At 41.8% G+C, this 20,536-nt stretch overlaps 1 protein-coding gene across 1 annotated transcript in view; it reads left to right on the top strand.

Annotated features, from left to right (window-relative positions):
* SCGN (secretagogin, EF-hand calcium binding protein) overlaps positions 1–20,536 on the top strand; it is an 80,135-nt gene that overhangs the window by 43,126 nt on the left and 16,473 nt on the right. The window contains exons 6-8 of the mRNA XM_040432854.1: positions 2,100–2,177; positions 4,103–4,158; positions 8,303–8,348. Coding sequence (XP_040288788.1) covers positions 2,100–2,177; positions 4,103–4,158; positions 8,303–8,348 — 180 coding nt within the window. The remainder of the gene's footprint in view (positions 1–2,099; positions 2,178–4,102; positions 4,159–8,302; positions 8,349–20,536) is intronic.

Raw genomic sequence — 20,536 nt, 5'->3', positions numbered from 1 at the left:
TGCAAAAATGCTCCAGTTGTGAGATATTCATTTTATTTTATTATAATAGCAACCCCTGCTGTTTACTCTGTACAATAATGTGTACGACCATCTACTGAGGTGGTCACTAGAGGACAGAATTTTTTCCTATAGTGTACAATCACGACCACCGCTGATGGATTGCAGGGTGGTCGTAACCATGGAAAAACCAGCAGTGTATGATGTAATGGCAAAATGAATCTAACCAGCAAAGGAGGCAATATGGACAATCACAATACATTAGTAAGTGCCTTGTATTAACTTTTTCTACATGATAAATGCCACTTGCTGAAGTGAGACAACACCTTTAACATTTTTATTATTGTCCTTCCTTTACATACAGCTACAGCCATTAGCGACTTATTCACATTAGTCCTTCTCTCTCTAGACCTTACTTCTGAGGCCTGTTCATTCACATGGTGGAGAGTGTTTGTTATGATTTTATTTTTTTCAGAATTTAAATCTGACCCAAAAATGAAGGCAATTACAGTGTATGGAGTTTCATTCCCTAATTTGTACCCCCTTTTTTTTGAGGGGCAGGGGTTGCATTTCTGTGTAAGAACTTGGCCAGCCTACTTCCTTCCACTTGTATTTCATTGTGAATTTGGATAATAAAAAGGAACCAGAGTACTCAATCAAAAAATAACCTGCACAATGCAAGAAAACCACACTACCTACTATAGCTATTAGGGTGTATGGATGTCTCAAAGGCAAGGTCTCCACTCAGGATTCCCCTTTATCAGCCAAAACAGAGTGCCAGATTCTACTAGATTTTGCTCCTTGACATTTATTACACAGTAATTTATTTATTTATGACTTTATTTTTTGGGAGGGGAGGCACTTGTAGCCACCTACATCTCCAGGAGATGTCAGCTGGTATTTCAGGCATCGGATACACACTGACTAGCCCATTGCTAGGGCATTGGGACAGGCAATTTAAAATGAATTCTGGGTCACAGTAAACCATACTGCATATATATATACAGTACAGACCAAAAATTTGGACACACCTTCTCATTCAGTTTTCTTTATTTTCATGACTATGAAGGCATCAAAACTATGAATTAACACATGTGGAATTATATAAATAACAAACAAGTGTGAAACAACTGAAAATATGTCATATTCTAGGTTCTTCAAAGTAGCCACCTTTTGCTTTGATTACTGCTTTGCACACTCTTGGCATTCTCTTGATGAGCTTCAAGAGATAGTCCCCTGAAATGGTCTTCCAACAGTCTTGAAGGAGTTCCCATAGATGCTTAGCACTTGTTGGCCCTTTTGCCTTCACTCTGCGATCCAGCTCACCCCAAACCATCTCGATTGGGTTCAGGTCCGGTGACTGTGGAGGCCAGGTCATCTGGCGCAGCACCCTATCACTCTCCTTCATGGTCAAATAGCCCTTACTTTCAAAGTTTTCCCAATTTTTCAGCTGACTAACTGACCTTAATTTCTTAAAGTAATGATGGCCACTCGTTTTTCTTTACTTAGCTCCTTTTTTCTTGCCATAATACCAATTCTAACAGTCTATTCAGTAGGACTATCAGCTGTGTATCCACCTGACTTCTCCTCAACGCAACTGATGGTCCCAACCCCATTTATAAGGCAAGAAATCCCACTTATTAAACCTGACAGGGCACACCTGTGAAGTGAAAACCATTTCAGGGGACTACCTCTTGAAGCTCATCAAGAGAATGCCAAGAGTGTGCAAAGCAGTAATCAAAGAAAAAGGTGGCTACTTTGAAGAACCTAGACATATTTTCAGTTGTTTCACACTTGCTTGTTATGTATATAATTCTACATGTGTTAATTCATAGTTTTGATGCCTTCAGTGTGAATCTACAATTTTCATAGTCATGAAAATAAAGAAAACTCTTTGAATGAGAAGGTGTTTCCAAACTTTTGGTCTGTACTGTATATATATATATATATATATATATATATATATATATATAAACGGTTGTCATTGAGGTAGTATTATTTTAACACTAATGGTGAGGGTGACAAATTTCCTTGCACCTTCTAGAGGTTATATTCAATGTCTCATTAAACACTGAATGCTATTTTCGTGCTTATTCCAACAGAATTTCCTGCAAGATCTCTTCTCACAACATAAAAAACAGATGACTGCTGATAAGTTGGATGAATACACGGATACAATGGTAAGTGGTGCTTCAATCATTGGAGATATAGGTATTGTAATGTCACAAAGTGGTCTACTTTTGGAGAACCCTTTTTAGTTTGTATTTTAGGCTTCCCTTTGTTAGCTAATGCCAAGAGGCCCATCCAGCTCAGTTTTTAAAACAGGGCAATGGCCTGCTGGGTGGTAAATCATTATTATGGCATCATGTTATGTTTCATATTCCTCAGAACTATTGGTGGGAACACCACATATGGGTTCTACAAGGATAACCTGTAGTAATAACATGGGATGTTCAAACTGCACAACTCTTCCAAATGATGTCCACCTCTTAACACCATTTCATTTAGATGTTATATCTCTTAAAGGGGTTTTCTGAGAGTAAAATATTGATGACTTATCCTGAGGATAGTTCATCAATATTTTATCTGTAGGGGGCCAACTCCATGCACCCCGCAGCTGTTTAAAGAGGCAGAGGCCCTAAAGTAAGCATTGTGGTTAGTGATGTCATGTTCATTGGTCACGTAGCCTAGGAGCGGCTCAGAATGGGTTTGGGCTTCTATACAAAGCACAGCGTCTATACAATGTACAGTGCTGTGGTTGCTATGCTATGAGGAGGCTGCAACAATCACCGGAGCGCTGTAGCCTCTTCAATCAGCTGATCGGTAGCGCTGGCAAGTGTTAGAACCCCAATAATCAGATATTGAGGACCTATTCTGAGCATATTCTTCTCCCAGAAAATCCCTTATATTTGGATAGCAGTTGGAGCTCAGCTTTTGTTATACAGAGGTCCAAATCCCGTGCATACACATAGGGGGAGATTTATGTTTTTGTTTGTGCCAGAAAAGTGGCGTTGAAAAGTCACAAGATATGTGTTTTCAGGTTTTTAAATGCGACTTTTAAAAAAATGGCCACAAGTGGTGTTTTTCACGCTGTCCTCACCACGTTCCCGAAAGAGGGCGTAACAAGGGCAGGAAGGGGGCATGACCAGCTGCTGCAACAAACTACAGTTTTCTGGAGCAAATGAAGCCAGAAATCTAAGACAACTCTGAACTCTTTCTGTTTAGGTGCACGGACTGCCGGAGTATGCACCTAATTTATGATGAGGCCAGTTGCTCGTCACAAATTAGGCACATCCTCTAGCCACGCAGGGGATATCAAGACCGATGTAGAAATCTCTCCCATATAGTTAAGCAGTATAATTGATTAAAGGCCCCCATACACATTAATGTATTGTCAGCTGAACTTGCAATTTTCAGTGGGATAATCTGACAATCTACTGTGTATGATGACCTCCCATCTCTTCCCCCAGGGAAGAGAAGAATCGGGTAAATGGAATTTTTTTGCCCAATTCTTTTGTTCTCTTCTGATCTTTTTTCTCCATTGAAAACGCATATAGGCTGAACTGAGCGTGTATGAGATATTTGGAAAGATAGCTAATGGCTGAATGAAAGTTCACCCAACAGCTATTGAAGGTGTATTGGCATCTTTGCGGTGTACACTCACTTTAAAATCCAATATGCAGACAGATGTGGAACTACTTTAGCAGAACACTGGGGTCTGCCACCATTGCCAGAATCTGGAATTTATACTTCGACCCATAGCTGCTGCTCGTGGTGCAGAGAGTGACTTCACCTTTTTCCAGAAAAAGCTTGGTTGCTCGATAAAAGCAATATAAACCTATTTATCTCCTTCCATGTTGATTGAATTCTAATATGTAAGAACATTTGCTAAAAGCATCTCTGTGTACCACCCCTAGCAGCCATTTATTTCTTGCAGGCCATCCACCTCCACAGTCATTTATAGAAATACACATTTTTAATGATATTCGTATACTATTAAATTACCTTCAAATGGTTCCTGTTTTACAGGCACAGGGATTGCGCATTCAGTTTATTTCTCATCTTACCTAAAGAGGCAATAACTAAAAGTGTTTACCTTCTTTAGATGAAACTCTTTGACAAGAATAAAGATGGCCGCCTGGATCTGAATGACTTGGCGAAGTAAGTGTCTCACCCCAACGTTCTGAGTGTCATCCCATCTACTGTATTAGTAGCTGAAGGGCTATATTCAGAGCTCTTATGGAGATGTTTTATTGGTTTCTTGTAAATGCTGCCTTGCACAGTAGAGTGAATGGTTTAAAAATGCCTCTAAAAACAATTACGTTTCCATTCGTGACAACCTTGGTTTTCCTTCTACATAGATCATTGTTTATAATGCCATTAAGGAAATGTCAGTCAACGTGTCTTTAATCCATCAGAATCTAATATAGACCCAATTAGAATTTTAGCTCATTCATTCTTTTTAAGTTGTTGCTTGACAGAATATTTCAGAACAATTCTTAACAAATTCTCAATTTGCATCTCCTCCCAACTAATGAAACATACGTGCACTATGAATGGTCTCTTCTGACCGATATCGTTTTACAATTAAAACCAGATATGGATACATATTCCATTTTTCCACTTTCTTAATTTCTTCTGTTTTCTGTATGTAAACTAGTGCTATGCTCTGTTCATGGCAGTTCATGTACGTAGGGCACTGGTACCTGGAGATGACTCTTTGACATCTATGGGAGAGTTTTGTATGCACAGCAACACAGGTTTCACAGGGCCCCATAGCAAAATTCAATATGGGGCCCCCTGCCCCACCAAATTTCCCAGTACGCATACACTGCAAAGCAATGTGAAACGCAAAGTAAGATTCTCCAGATTTCTGACAAATTTATTTTTTCTTATAGTAAGCAAAAGGAATTGTAGTAATTTGTTATAAATTACAAAATTGTAATACAAAAAATAAAACTCTGCCTCTCCTACTTTACCCAAAAATCTGTATCAAAGAAAGTGGAACAGGTGCTTCATAAATGTGGCACTCAGTCTGATCACCATAATTCTCAATGTATTTACACCAGCCAACTAGAATAGATAGATTGAAAGACCACCTCCATGCAGCTCTATGTCTGCTGCTTCCCTCATTCAGTGTCTTATAAAACTGCCTGCCTGAGGCCACCACTAGATGGAGCTCAGTGCATAGGGATGTATGCTGTTACTTTTGACTGCAATTGAATCTGTAAACATCTCTTTGCACTGAACTTCTCCTAGTGGCTGTATGAACATGCAATGTTTTCAAGTCGGAAACAGAAGAAGGAGGTCAAACCTCTGTTTCCCCCGGGTCCCATAATATTTGCGATGTCTGCCCCAATGTAAGGTGTTCCACTGTTTGTATGCATGCTCTGTGACCTGTGCAGAGGTCATTGTGCAGGGAGGGGGAGGCAGTAAGCTGTTACCATTTCCTGTTAACAATAGTAAATCCTCTGTAATATGCCTCCATATTTATAATAAATGTGTTATTTTTTAATTCTAATCCTGTTTGCGCTGATAATGAGATGATAACTGAAGAGAATTCAGAACGGGACATATCAGACAATGTTGAGGTTCAATGGCTAGTGTTAAAATTTTTAATATAATCACATGAAAAATTAGAAAAAAGGAAAAAGTCTGGTACCGTGTTAGCCTGTAGAAAACTAGTTTACTGCTCTCATTAAGAGAAACAAAATAAGAGTCTTGCAGGTCTTATGTGTTTTAATGGCTAACATGTATAATATATATATATATATATATATATATACACTCACCTAAAGAATTATTAGGAACACCTGTTCTATTTCTCATTAATGCAATTATCTAGTCAACCAATCACATGGCAGTTGCTTCAATGCATTTAGGGGGGTGGTCCTAGTCAAGACAATCTCCTGAACTCCAAACTGAATGTCAGAATGGGAAAGAAAGGTGATTTAAGCAATTTTGAGCGTGGCATGGTTGTTGGTGCCAGACGGGCCGGTCTGAGTATTTCACAATCTGCTCAGTTACTGGGATTTTCACGCACAACCATTTCTAGGGTTTACAAAGAATGGTGTGAAAAGGGAAAAACATCCAGTATGCGGCAGTCCTGTGGGCAAAAATGCCTTGTGGATGCTAGAGGTCAGAGGAGAATGGGCCGACTGATTCAAGCTGATAGAAGAGCAACGTTGACTGAAATAACCACTCGTTACAACCGAGGTATGCTGCAAAGCATTTGTGAAGCCACAACACGCACAAACTTGAGGCGGATGGGCTACAACAGCAGAAGACCCCACCGGGTACCACTCATCTCCACTACAAATAGGAAAAAGAGGCTACAATTTGCACGAGCTCACCAAAATTGGACTGTTGAAGACTGGAAAAATGTTGCCTGGTCTGATGAGTCTCGATTTCTGTTGAGACATTCAAATGGTAGAGTCCGAATTTGGCGTAAACAGAATGAGAACATGTATCCATCCTCTAATGGCTACTTCCAGCAGGATAATGCACCATGTCACAAAGCTCGAATCATATCAAATTGGTTTCTTGAACATGACAATGAGTTCACTGTACTAAAATGGCCCCCACAGTCACCAGATCTCAACCCAATAGAGCATCTTTGGGATGTGGTGGAACGGGAGCTTCGTGCCCTGGATGTGCATCCCTCAAATCTCCATCAACTGCAAGATGCTATCCTATCAATATGGGCCAACATTTCTAAAGAATGCTATCAGCACCTTGTTGAATCAATGCCATGTAGAATTAAGGCAGTTCTGAAGGCAAAAGGGGGTCCAACACCGTATTAGTATGGTGTTCCTAATAATTCTTTAGGTGAGTGTATATATTGAAGTTTCTTCATATGTTCTTGTAGTATGCCTGATGAAGGGACTGATGTTGCATCGAAAGCTCGCTATGTAACATCATTGCTTCTATTTTAGCCATTAAAAGGTATCAGACCTGCAAGATTCTTATTTTGTTTCTTTAATGAGAGCACTAAAATGTTTAAGGTAAAAACTTGATTTAAAACAAAATTGGTCATATTGTTACAATACATTTCTAATGAGCACAGTATTATTTTGAGGGCAGGAAACAATAAGGCCTCTTTCACACGGGCGTCATATTTTTGGCCCGGATAAGTGGCGGGTGCGTTGCGGGAACATGCGCGATTTTTCCGCGCGAGTGCAAAACATTGTAATGTGTTTTGCACTCGCATGAGAAAAATCACGCATGTTTGGTACCCAAACCCGAACTTCTTCACAGAAGTTCGGGCTTGGGATCGGTGTTCTGTAGATTGTATTATTTTCCCTTATAACATGGTTATAAGGGAAAATAATAGCATTCTGAATACAGAATGCATTGTAAAATAGCGCTGGGGGGGTTAAAAAAAAATATAAAAAAATTTAACTCACCTTAATCCACTTGTTCGCGCAGCCCGGCATCCCTTCTTCTGTCTTCATCCGTGCTGGGAGCAATAGGACCTTTGATGACGTCACTACGCTCATCACATGATCCATCACCATGGTGATGGATCATGTGATGGACCATGTGATGAACGCAGTGATGTCATCAAAGGTCCTATTGCTCACAGCACAGATGAAGGGATGCTGGGCTGCGCGAACAAGTGGATTAAGGTGAGTTAAAATTTTTTTTATTTTTTTTTAACCCCCTCCAGTGCTATTGTACTATGCATTCTGTATTCAGAACGCTATTATTTTCCCTTATAACCATGTTATAAGGGAAAATAATAATGATCGGGTCCCCATCCCGATCGTCACCTAGCAACCGTGCGTGAAAATCGCACCGCATCCGCACTTGCTTGCGGATGCTTGCGATTTTCACGCAACCCCATTCATTTCTATGGGGCCTGCGTTACGTGAAAAACGCACAAAGAGGAGCATGCTGCGATTTTCACGCAACGCACAAGTGATGCGTGAAAATCACCGCTCGTGTGCACAGCCCCATAGAAATAAATGGGTCAGGATTCAGTGCGGGTGCAATGCGTTCACCTCCCGCCTAATTGTTTTAGGCAATGAATAGATCTTTGGCCATGCAGTCACTCAGTATGATTACAAATTTACACAAACTCTTCAGTACTGTCTCACTTTCCCCCTTCCTTATCTCCAAGTCATAATTTTTGTATATTACGCCGTTAGTCAGAGCCTATGTCTTCTGTACTTCTACACCCATGTAAATATTTCACTTTATCATTTCTGTAAATTTGAATGGAAGCCACAACATGGGAAGTATACATACTGTCTACCTCTGCAACATTTTATCTTCAAACTTTTAAAATACATATTTTTTTCAGGATACTGGCACTTCAGGAAAATTTCCTTCTTCAGTTTAAAATGGATGTAAGTATTACTGAAACTACAAACTTAAAGGGGTATTCTCATTCTCATCATTCTCATTCTTATCTCTAGAATATACCCCCATTGTCTTATAGGTTCGGGTCCCACCGCTGGAACTAGCACCTATATCGAGAACAAAGTGGTGGCTGGAGGACTCCGGCCACCACCAAACGTTCTCCCAATAGAAGTGAATGGGAGCGCACCCCGCATGCATTGGCACCACTCCCATTCACTTCTATGGGCCCAACGGAAATAGCCAAGCCAGCGCTCTGCTATTTTCGGTGGTCCCTTAGAAATCAATAGACGTTGGCTGCGCATTCACAGTGTGCCCTCCACTATTTTCCGTTTAGGAGATAGGTGCAGGTCCTCATTGTCTCCGATTAGAAAACCCCTTTAACATCGGTGGTATCCAAATTTTTTCTTTGCCCTTGGGGAAAAGGGGTCTATGAGTTAACTATGTTTTCTGCAATACTGTAATAGCTTCCATGTTATTTTTAAGACAAATATAATATTTTGAACAAATCCAATAAATGGGATCGTACAACATCCAGCACCCCTACTAATTAGCTGTTCCCAGCGGCCGCCAACACCAGAATTTCCAGCGCCAGAAGCACAGCTCTGTTCAAGGTGAAATGTCTGTGTCAGTTTCCATCCACACACAAGAATTTTTTGTAGTGATGTCTTTTCATCTTTAAGATGTGATTTTTGGGTCAATGACATTTAAAAAAAAAATAGCAGAGTGCTCTGGGTGTGGTGCTTTTGCCCTCATTGTCTAACATGTTTGTTCCATAGATATCCATTGACGCAAGTGTCAGTGTGTATTATGGTTTTACAGGAAATTATATTACAAGTAGTGTTGAGCACGAATATTCGAATAGCGAATTTTTATTGCAAATATCGCCACTTTGAGAATTTGCAAATATTTAGAATATAGTGCTATATATTCGTTATATCGAATATTCAGCATTTTTTTTTACATATGAACACATGATTCCTCTCTGCTTCTTGCTTGTGGGCCAATGAGAAGGAAGCAATGTCAAGTTCACAACAATACTTAGTGCCCCAATCAGTAATCTGTACTTAGACCTGCTAAAATGTAACGTTGGACGTAGTGCGAAAAAATATTCTAATCACTGCCGATTAGCGCAATCGCAAATATGTTGGAGCACTTGACTCTATCTGCATATACAGGGAGTGCAGAATTATTAGGCAAATTAGTATTTTGACCACATTATCCTCTTTATGCATGTTGTCTTACTCCAAGCTGTATAGGCTCGAAAGCCTACTACCAATTAAGCATATTAGGTGATGTGCATCTCTGTAATGAGAAGGGGTGTGGTCTAATGACATCAACACCCTATATTAGGTGTGCATAATTATTAGGCAACTTCCTTTCCTTTGGCAAAATGGGTCAAAAGAAGGACTTGACAAGCTCAGAAAAGTCAAAAATAGTGAGATATCTTGCAGAGGGATGCAGCACTCTTAAAATTGCAAAGCTTCTGAAGCGTGATCATCGAACAATCAAGCGTTTCATTCAAAATAGTCAACAGGGTCACAAGAAGCGTGTGGAAAAACCAAGGCGCAAAATAACTGCCCATGAACTGAGAAAAGTCAAGCGTGCAGCTGCCAAGATGCCACTTGCCACCAGTTTGGCCATATTTCAGAGCTGCAACATCACTGGAGTGCCCAAAAGCACAAGGTGTGCAATACTGAGAGACATGGCCAAGGTAAGAAAGGCTGAAAGACGACCACCACTGAACAAGACACACAAGCTGAAACGTCAAGACTGGGCCAAGAAATGTCTCAAGACTGATTTTTCTAAAGTTTTATGGACTGATGAAATGAGAGTGAGTCTTGATGGGCCAGATGGATGGGCCCGTGGCTGCATTGGTAAAGGGCAGAGAGCTCCAGTCCGACTCAGACGCCAGCAAGGTGGAGGTGGAGTACTGGTTTGGGCTGGTATTATCAAAGATGAGCTTGTGGGGCCTTTTTTGGGTTGAGGATGGAGTCAAGCTCAACTCCCAGTCCTACTGCCAGTTTCTGGAAGACACCTTCTTCAAGCAGTGGTACAGGAAGAAGTCTGCATCCTTCAAGATAAACATGATTTTCATGCAGGACAATGCTCCATCACACGCGTCCAAGTACTCCACAGCGTGGCTGGCAAGAAAGGGTATAAAAGAAGAAAATCTAATGACATGGCCTCCTTGTTCACCTGATCTGAACCCCATTGAGAACTTGTGGTCCATCATCAAATGTGAGATTTACAAGGAGGGAAAACAGTACACCTCTCTGAACAGTGTCTGGGAGGCTGTGGTTACTGCTGCACGCAATGTTGATGGTGAACAGATCAAAACACTGACAGAATCCATGGATGGCAGGCTTTTGAGTGTCCTTGCAAAGAAAGGTGGCTATATTGGTCACTGATTTGTTTTTGTTTTGTTTTTGAATGTCAGAAATGTATATTTGTGAATGTTGAGATGTTATATTGGTTTCACTGGTAAAAATAAATAATTGAAATGGGTATATATTTGTTTTTTGTTAAGTTGCCTTATAATTATGCACAGTAATAGTCACCTGCACACACAGATATCCCCCTAAAATAGCTAAAACTAAAAACAAACTAAAAACTACTTCCAAAAATATTCAGCTTTGATATTAATGAGTTTTTTGAGTTCATTGAGAACATGGTTGTTGTTCAATAATAAAATTAATCCTCAAAAATACAACTTGCCTAATAATTCTGCACTCCCTGTAAAGCTATTTTAATGTTCTGCCGTGCCAACCATTTTCTCCAGTCTCAGGAAACATACCAGCTTGAAAAATTTAGCCAAAGTGACCCACGCCTGTATTTCGCGTTACGAATTCGCATTACGTGATTTTTATATTGCCGATTTATCGCATTCAATAAAATAATCTCGAATTCTCGAAATTCGCGAATATATGCCGAATATTCTAAAAAATATTCGTGAAATATTGCGGATTCGAATATAGCCCCTGCCGCTCATCACTAATTACAAGGTGTACATGCACATTATGTCCAAAATGCCTAAAACCTAAAAAGCTACAAAAAAAACACTGACAAAGTAGGACTATAGGCAAAACTTTGTGTGGCAGCATCCTTGGCAGAACAACCTATGTTTAAGGCTTTTTTTCAGCCTAAAGTCATAGCATAATGATAAAAACTCAACCGTGAAGTTAAATATTAGTATTTCACCAATCACAAAGCTTTGCAGTGGCATTTGACCTGATATTCAGGACAGCACATTTGGGCCTTGTGGTGTGCAGGTTGCTAATGAAGAATACATTCTTGATAAACCACTATGTAATATGTTTCCAAATGAAGAAATAGCCCTCCAAAAATCTTCTAAAAAAAGTGACTTATTCACCCAATGGACTACAACATTTCAGTCCTTATATGGAACCATTCTCAAGCTGAGAATAATTACATAGAGGGACTCAAATGTTTCTGTTCATTGGGTGAATAAATCACGTTTTTTGAGAGCTCTGAGGCTTGAACCCTATTTTTATGCTTGCTTTTTGCTGTGCTTTTCCTTTTCTGACTTAGGCCTCCTGCACATGACCGTATGGCTTTTTCAGTGTTTTGCGGTCTGTTTTTCACTGATCCGTTGTTCCGTTTTTTGTTTCCGTTGTGTTTCCGTTTCTGTTCCGTTTTTCCGTTCCGTTTTTCCGTATGGCATATACAGTATACAGTAATTACATAGATAAAATTGGAGCCACGGAACGTGATTTGCGGGCAATAATAGGACATGTTCTATCTTTAAACGGAACGGAAAAACGGAAATACGGAAATGGAATGCATTACGGAGTACATGCTTTTTTTTTGCGGAACCATTGAAATAAATGGTTCCGTATACGTATACGCAAAAAACGGCCAGTAAACGGGGAAAAACAACGGTTGTGTGCAGGGAGCCTTACTCTGGAATATGTGAGAATATGCAACGTTTTTGAAAAGAAGAAAATGACACCTACTTAAGAAAAACACCAGTATCAAATAGTACCAAACAGCTAACATCTGTAGATGCTGTTTTTTTTACAAAAAAATTATAAAAAGCACTGAAGCAAAAAACAACACAAAAAATGCAAAAGTGTACAAATACGCCAGCAAAAACCTGTGTGCCAAAGGAAAACATTGGGGGAGATTTATCAAAACTGGCAGAGGAAAAGTGGCTTAGTTGCCTATAGCAATCAATCAGATTCTATATCAGCTGCATGATTTGGGGTGAATTTTGCGGCTGCAGATTTACATGTGGACCTACCCTCACCTGTTCTTTTTTTTGGGGATTAACACACATGCTCATTGCACCGTATTGTTCTCTGCCATACATCAATATTGTAGGCCATCAAAACTGATCATGGGGGTCTGAACCAGAGTTGACAACCGTACAGAAATTTCTGGACAGTCTGTAAAAATAAACACCTTTTTTTTGTGTCCGTAGAAAAAAATTGCTGTGTCTGTGATTTTTGTGGGGCTGGTGGTTCTTGAGTTGACTATTTTGGTGGTAATTATCATCATTTTACCTGTCACAGTAAATGCTAGTAATGAGTTCCTATTAGTATATTGCAGCACAGGTAGAGAGAAGTATAGTACATTGTGTACAGGTAGAGAGAAGTATAGTACATTGTGTACAGCTAGATAGCAGTATTGTACATGTAGTACAGGTAGATAGCAGTATTGTACATGTAGTACAGGTAGATAGCATGAAGCACAGATAGAGAGCAGTACAGTACATATGAGACAGGTTGAGAACAGTATAGTACACTTAGCACGTGATTAATAGTATAAAAGACAGTATAATACAGGTAGTACATGTGAGAAAGTATGTTAATAAAGTGCAATTTTTTTTAAAGTTTAGACCATTTTTGTATTTGTTAGAGAGCAGTATAGTATATGTAAAGCAGATAGACAGCAGTAGAGTACATGTAGTACAGGTAGATAGCAGTACAACACATATAATACAGATAGAGAGCAGTACAGTACATGTAGTAAAGGTAGATAGCAGTACAACACATGTAGTACATATAGAGAGCAGCACAGTGCATGTAGTACAGGTAGATAGCAGTACAACACATATAATACAGATAGAGAGCAGCACAGTACATGTAGTACATGTAGATAGCAGTACAACACATGTAGTACAGATAGAGAGCAGCACAGTGCATGTAGTACAGGTAGATAGCAGTACAACACATATAATACAGATAGAGAGCAGTAGAGTACATGTAGTACATGTAGATAGCAGTAAAACACATATAATACAGATAGAGAGCAGTAGAGTACATGTAGTACATGTAGATAGCAGTACAACACATGTACAGATAGAGAGCAGCACGTTACATGTAGTACATGTAGATAGCAGTACAACACATGTAGTACAGATAGAGAGAAGTACAGTACATGTAGTACAGGTAGATAGCAATACAACACATATAATACAGATAGAGAGCAGTACAGATAGATAGCAGTACAGAATAGAAATTACAGTAGAGAGCAGTACAGTATATATCACACTGATAGCTAGGAGTAAAGTAAATCTATCACTATTTCTCACCTATCCGACAGACACTCTGATATCCATGGTGTGTCACTTTCTTGTCAATATTGTGTAGCTTTCATAAAATCACAGCTTATCAGGTGCCTTGGAAGACATGTTCTGTGTGAGCCAGGAGTCCTCAGTATTCATGAGCTGCCAGCTCCCCTATCCTTCTACCTGTGATTGACAGCTTTCTCCCTATTACTATGGAGGGAGATAGCTGTTAGTCAGTGGATGGAGGTGGCAGCTCCTGAGCTTGTGCATATCATTGAGAGGACTCTCAGATCACACTGTACTTGGTTCACACTGGAGCTGATAAACAGTGAGCGGCAGGGGCAATATTCGAATTCACGATATTTGGGAGAATATTCGTCATATATTCGCAAATTCGAGAATTCGTGATCTTCAGTCATTATTTTCTTGATTGCAAAAATCGGCAATCGGAAAATTTGCAATAAAAATTCGCGATACGAAAATTTGCGATCAACACTACTCCTAAAGTCAAAGATATTGCAGCCTTCTCATTGGCCCACAAGCAAGAAGCAGTGAGGGATCATGGGTACTGATGAAAAAAAATCTAGAATATTCGCGATTATGAAGATATAGCACTATATTCTAGATATTCGTGAATTCTCAAAGTGCCAATATTCGCGATAAAAATTCGCGATTAGAATATTCGCGATCAACACTACTGATAAACTGTGATCTCAAGTATGAGATGACTGAAATCAGGGTCCTCAGGTTGGGCAGCATAAACCTGCTGACAGATTCCCTTTAAAGACTTCTAGTCTGAAACATGTAAGTGAGCCTTACCTTCTGCTGGTACTGTAACTGTAGATTTTATAGCAATTCAATGAAAGCCACGTTATGTTATACAGGATATTTCCTGTTGCCGGACTATTTTGCTTGAACGATGGTCCGATAAATGTATCTGTATTCTTATTGCTGAGATTTTTTGGTTGGCATGGAAGCCTGATAGCACATTACTGAATTCATTGTTTGCTTGTGTTAAATGAGCTGAGCATTGTGCTTATAAAGCAAGACTTAAAACCTTTTGCACTCTGAGGGCCTTCATCAAGGCCCATTAAGGTGACAATTAATGGAAATTATATTTACTTTAAGAAATAGCCAATATGTTATCTGTAATCCTTCATACCGTAATTCATACCATGTGTAACAATACATACAAACTATTACATCATTGGATTACCTTAAACTATATAGATTTGATGGAGACAAGAAATTTAGATTATAATTGTGGTCGTGGCTACCGAGAGAATGCACCCTATCCCACCTGAAACTACCTTACGCCTAAGAGGTTAGAGTTGTGCCGCAACCGCGACATAGCAGGGACACCAGAAAGAGGGCATCCCCTCCATGAGTAACAAGAGTAAGGGCGGGTGGGAGGGAGAAAAGCCGAACGACGTACAAAGTGGGAGGGACGCCGGCCGAACATAAAGGCAGCAGTGCCCCTCCCACAAATACAGGCCAATGAATCAGCCTTTACACTTGTGGTCGTGGCTACCGAGAGAATGCACCCTATACCACCTGAAACTACCTTACGCCTAAGCGGTTAGAGTTGTGCCGCAACCGCGACGTAGCAGGGACACCAGAAAGAGGGCAAAAGGCATACAGAGTAGCAAGAGTAATTTATTACAACATATTCACAAGACCAAACTTTGGAAAGCCAATCACATCTCAGTTTTGGGATGAGGAATGTAGCGACTAAAGCAGGAGGAGCGCCAGCGACCCAACTTCTGGATAACGTACGCTGGCACCTGATTTTTGGAGGCCGCGGACGCCGCTCCTATACGGAACAAATGACCTGAAATCGAAGCGGGGTCGCCGCTCAGACTCACAACTAAGGAGCGTATGTGAGACACAAACTGGTGACACCCCAAAAGCAACAGTGGACTATCTGGCCTGTGACCTACTAAGGCTGCCTGCAACTGCTGAAGAACTCTGAAAGGGCACCATCGGTGAGACGTGGGGAAGTAGGACACTCGGATCGGAGGACCCGTCTGAGAGGTCTTGGACGTCCTCAGTAGTAACGTGAAACCCTCAAGATGCGGAACCAGTTGGCTAACTGTGAGAAACTTACTGCTATTGGGGGGACAAGTAAACTCACCAGGCCTCAAGAAACCGTAAAAGGCTAAATAAATAGCCGCTTTAAGCACCAAGCTGTGCAAAACCCCGAAAGGATTCTAATCCAGAACGTCAGACAGGTTACGGAATAGCCTACCAGTAACGGCTTGTCTGCGTACCTGGCCTCCTGGGCCACATCTGCTTAACCCCTTCAGCGTTGCTTTGACTGCGTGAACAGAAAACAACGAACCCCGTTCTGGATGACTAACGGAAAGGAAATGCTGCACCCCTGACAGGTAGGATTTCACTGTGTTGTGTGATAGCTTAAAGGGAACCTGTCATGTGGATATTTGATTATAATATAACTAATTATATACAATCATTAACTACTAAAAAGTACCTTAGATGTATTCACTTACTGGTGTGACAGATGGTTATCTCATAATATACACACAAAGATGCCACATGGCGTATGCTAATGAGCTTATTTGAGTCCAGCGTGATGTCACTGAGTCCAGCGTATTTTAAATTCAGAGCTATAGCCACTCCCCTGCCCACCTGCTGCTGATTCATATGGGAAAAAAAACTGTCATTCAGCAGCAGGTGGGTGGGGAGAGTCAGGAGCTCATGAATATTCAGGACTCATCATTATCAGCTGGAGTTTTTCAATACAAGATGTTGGCAGATTGACTGGGTCAATTAAAGAAAGTGACCCAGCATTTTGCTAAGAGAATCAGTCACTTATTTATGTTGCCCTTAGTTAGGACACCATAAAACTGGTGACAGGTTCCCTTTAAGTTCCGAGTGGCAGTAACCTATAAAAGCAAGGATGTACTCGATGAAGCTGGACTCTCCTCGAGGGCATTTCTCCAGGAATTTGCAATATACGGCCCACCCAGTGCGGTAAGCCCTAGCCGTGTTCGGAGAAAGTGACTCGGCTAATAAGGTATGGGCTGTGGCCAAATGACTAGTCAAACCAATATTAGCAACTCGTGGGGAGGAACAGCAGCGCCCGTAACATCCGCCTCTGGCATGACCTACGAAAAAAGGGGAAAATTAGCCCTCGATAAGGTGTCAGCTGCCACATTTTGAGAACCTGGTACATGCGTACTAGTAATACAGAAATGATGTTGCAACAAGAGTTGAACTAGACGCCTCATGAGACACATGACATGTGATGACTTAGACAAACCACTGTTTATAATATCTACCACTGCGGCGTTGTCTGTTACAAACAACACAGTGAGATTTGTCCAGCGGCTGCCCCAGATAAAGGCGGCCGCCACTATGGGGTACAGCTCGAAGAGTGCTGAGATTTGCAGGAAACTCGGGATCTGTCTAACCTCAACTGGCCACTCACCTGCGACCCAGTGGGTGCCAAAAATAGCAGCAAAACCTGTGCCAGCAGCCACGTCCGAGAAGATTACTGGAGACAGGTTAGACAATTCGGGAATAAACAAGGACACCCCATTCCACTAGCTGAGGATGTGGTCCCACATGTGTAGGTCAGATAAGGCCTGACTATCCAGGCGTACCGGGCTGTCCTGATTTGGAGCAGTAGCGAGGAGGGCCAACAAGCGGGAAATGAATGACCTGCCTTGCGGGATGATCCTCATAGCAAAATTTAACATGCCCAGTAACGACTGTACGACTTCCCTGATCCTAACTAACTTGTCCGACGGCAATCTGGCTAACATGTTTTCCAAATCTAACACTATGCCTAGGAAAGTAATGACTGTGGATGGGCCCTCAACTTTCTTGGGGGATACCGGGACACCCATCTGAGAAAAACAACTCAAAAGTTTCCCCAGACCCAGGGGGGCCAGCCCTGGCCTCTCGATCAGCAGGAAATCATCCAAGTAATGGATGACGTGCTCAAAGTGGATTTTATTCTCTAATACCCGATGGAGGGCCTGAGCCAACTGATCGAACAGCCACGGGCTGCTCTTAGAACCAAAAGTAAGTTTTGTGGAAAACTAGTATTGGTCCCTCCACTTAATGCCGTGCCACTGCCAGAGAGCTGGCGTAATAGGGAGTAACTTAAAGGCATCAGAGATATCGGCCTTGGACAATGCTGCTCCGGGTCCTAACCAAATGATAGCCTGGTCAATGGAAGAATACCTCATACCCACTTCCTCTGATGGAATAAGGGAGTTGAGGCTGACAGGTCTATGATCAGTCTCTCCTTCTTACTAAACTTACCCGTGACCACCCCTACGGGACTAACTCTCCACCGCTGGAAAGGGGGCACCTTAAAAGGACCGATCAAAAACCCTTATCTAACTCTGCATTTATCAACTTGTCTATGGCGCTAGGATTCTTGCCAGCTGACTGAAGATTCTTACATTCTTGCGTAAACTCTGGAACGGTGACCAACCCGGTATGAAAACCTTTAGAAAAACCTGAAATCAAAAACTCCACGAAACCTGGATAAGGATGACCCACCAAGAACCCCCGTAAGCAACCAGCATCCACGACACTCATGTAGGCTTTGATCGACTTTAATGTACAAGTGTCACTACCAGAGCTTTGGGACGTTCTCACAGCTCTGTTTCTCCACCCCTGTGATGATGTCACTACTAGAGCTAGGAGGAGTTCTCACTGCTCTGTTTACTTTTGTTTTCCTTCCTCCCAGCTGTTCCTCATGCATTTGATTTCCCTCTATCACCCCTCCTCCTATTGTAGGGCGTGGATTATAGTTCTCATTTCAGTTGTAGCTCTTGCTTTAGTATCTTCACTTGTAGATATCAGTTCACTGGACCTGTGTTCTGCTGCAGCAAGCACTCCGGATATTGCCAGCTGTCCTGGGATCCGTCTTCTCTGCGGCTGCAACACCTTCAGCTAAGTGTACAGACATTGTTGTGTACCTGATTATTTTCTGACTGGATCTGAGGTGGCCACGGTTCCCTCCATATACTGAGTAGGGCACCGGTGGCCGTGCCCCTTCCACTATTGTAGGGGTTACAGTGGTCATCAGTCTTAGGCACGTGGGCATGCCTCGTTCCGCCATTTGGATCCGGGCATGTGCTTTAGCAGCATAGGGAGAGCTTTGAGGGTCGGACAGGGGTCACCCTTTATCCTCCCTAGTTTGGGTCCGGTCAGTAGCTCTTTTACTGTGTATACTATTGTTGCTCACATACAGTCGTGACATTATAATCCACCAAAACCGTCCTTTTTTGACATGGATCCGCTTTCTGGCCTGGTTGACCGCATGCAGGGTCTTTCTTTGGAAGTAGCGGATCTCCGTCAATCTATGACTCAGCTTCAAGCATTGGGCTCTGCTCCGGCTCATGGAGTCTGTTGCGAGCCAAAGGTCTCACTTCCGGAAACGTTCTCCGGGGGCAGTGAGAATTTTGATCGCTTCAGAGAGGCATGCAAACTCCATTTTTGCTTGTGTCCCCACTCCTCTGGTAATCAGGAGCAGAGGGTGAGGATTGTCATCTCCCTGCTCAGGGGTAATGCTCAGACTTGGGCTTTTTCGCTGCCATCAGGGGATCCCTCCCTTCGATCCGTGGAAAGATTTTTTGTGGCCCTGGGGCAGATTTATGATGACCCGGATCGTGTTGCTCTGGCCGAATCTAACTTACGTGTTTTATGCCAGAACAAACTGTCTGCGGAGCTTTATTGTTCTGAATTTCGGAGATGGGCAGCTGATTCGGGTTGGAATGATGCTGCACTCCGGAGTCAGTTCTGTCATGGTCTCTCAGAGAGATTGAAAGATGCGTTTGCTTTCCATGAGAGACCAACGTCCTTAGAGTCTGCCATGTCATTGGCGGTACGCCTTGACAGGCGTCTAAGAGAAAGAAACGAGACCTCTCTGTCCAGCCATTGTCAGTCTAGGGGCAGTGGTGCGGACTCATTCAGTGTGCAGGGGCCTCATCCTGTCTCGCTCCCCTCTGAGGAGGAGCCCATGCAGCTAGGTCGACTTGCCCCTGATAAAAGAGGATTTAGTCCTCAGAGTATGGTGTGTTTTTGTTGTGGGTGCATAGGTCATTTGGCAAATGTTTGTCCGTCTAGGAGATTCTTGAACTGTACTAAGAGCGATAATAAGTGAAAAACCTCAAAAGGTAAATCATCAAATTCTGCTTCATCTGCTACTTTGGGCAAAATTGATGTAGGAATTGATGCTTATCCTCTGACCTGCAGTTCCCGTTTTCTCCTGTCTGCCAGGGTGGCGCTAGAGAGCAAAGTCATTTCTTGTGAGATTTTTGTCGATAGTGGAGCGGCCGTCAATCTTATTGACACTCAATTTGTAGCCATGCATGGTTTTCAGGTTTGCACATTAGAAAAGGATATACCTGTTTTTGCTATTGACTCTGCTCCACTCTCACAGAGATCTCTGAAGGGCATTGTTCACAATATCCGGCTAGCTGTAGGTGACACTCATGTGGAGGATATATCTTGTTTTGTCCTTAACGGATTGCCTTCTCCTCTAGTTTTGGGGTTACCCTGGCTCACTAGACATAACCCCTCTATTGATTGGCAAGGAAGGCAAATAAATCAGTGGAGTGACTTTTGTAGAGAGAATTGTCTCACAGCGACTTTTGCAGAGGT

Source organism: Bufo bufo, chromosome 5 (assembly GCF_905171765.1).
Source record: "Bufo bufo chromosome 5, aBufBuf1.1, whole genome shotgun sequence".
Taxonomy (NCBI): domain Eukaryota; kingdom Metazoa; phylum Chordata; class Amphibia; order Anura; family Bufonidae; genus Bufo; species Bufo bufo.
This window is presented reverse-complemented; position numbering and strand designations above follow the sequence as displayed.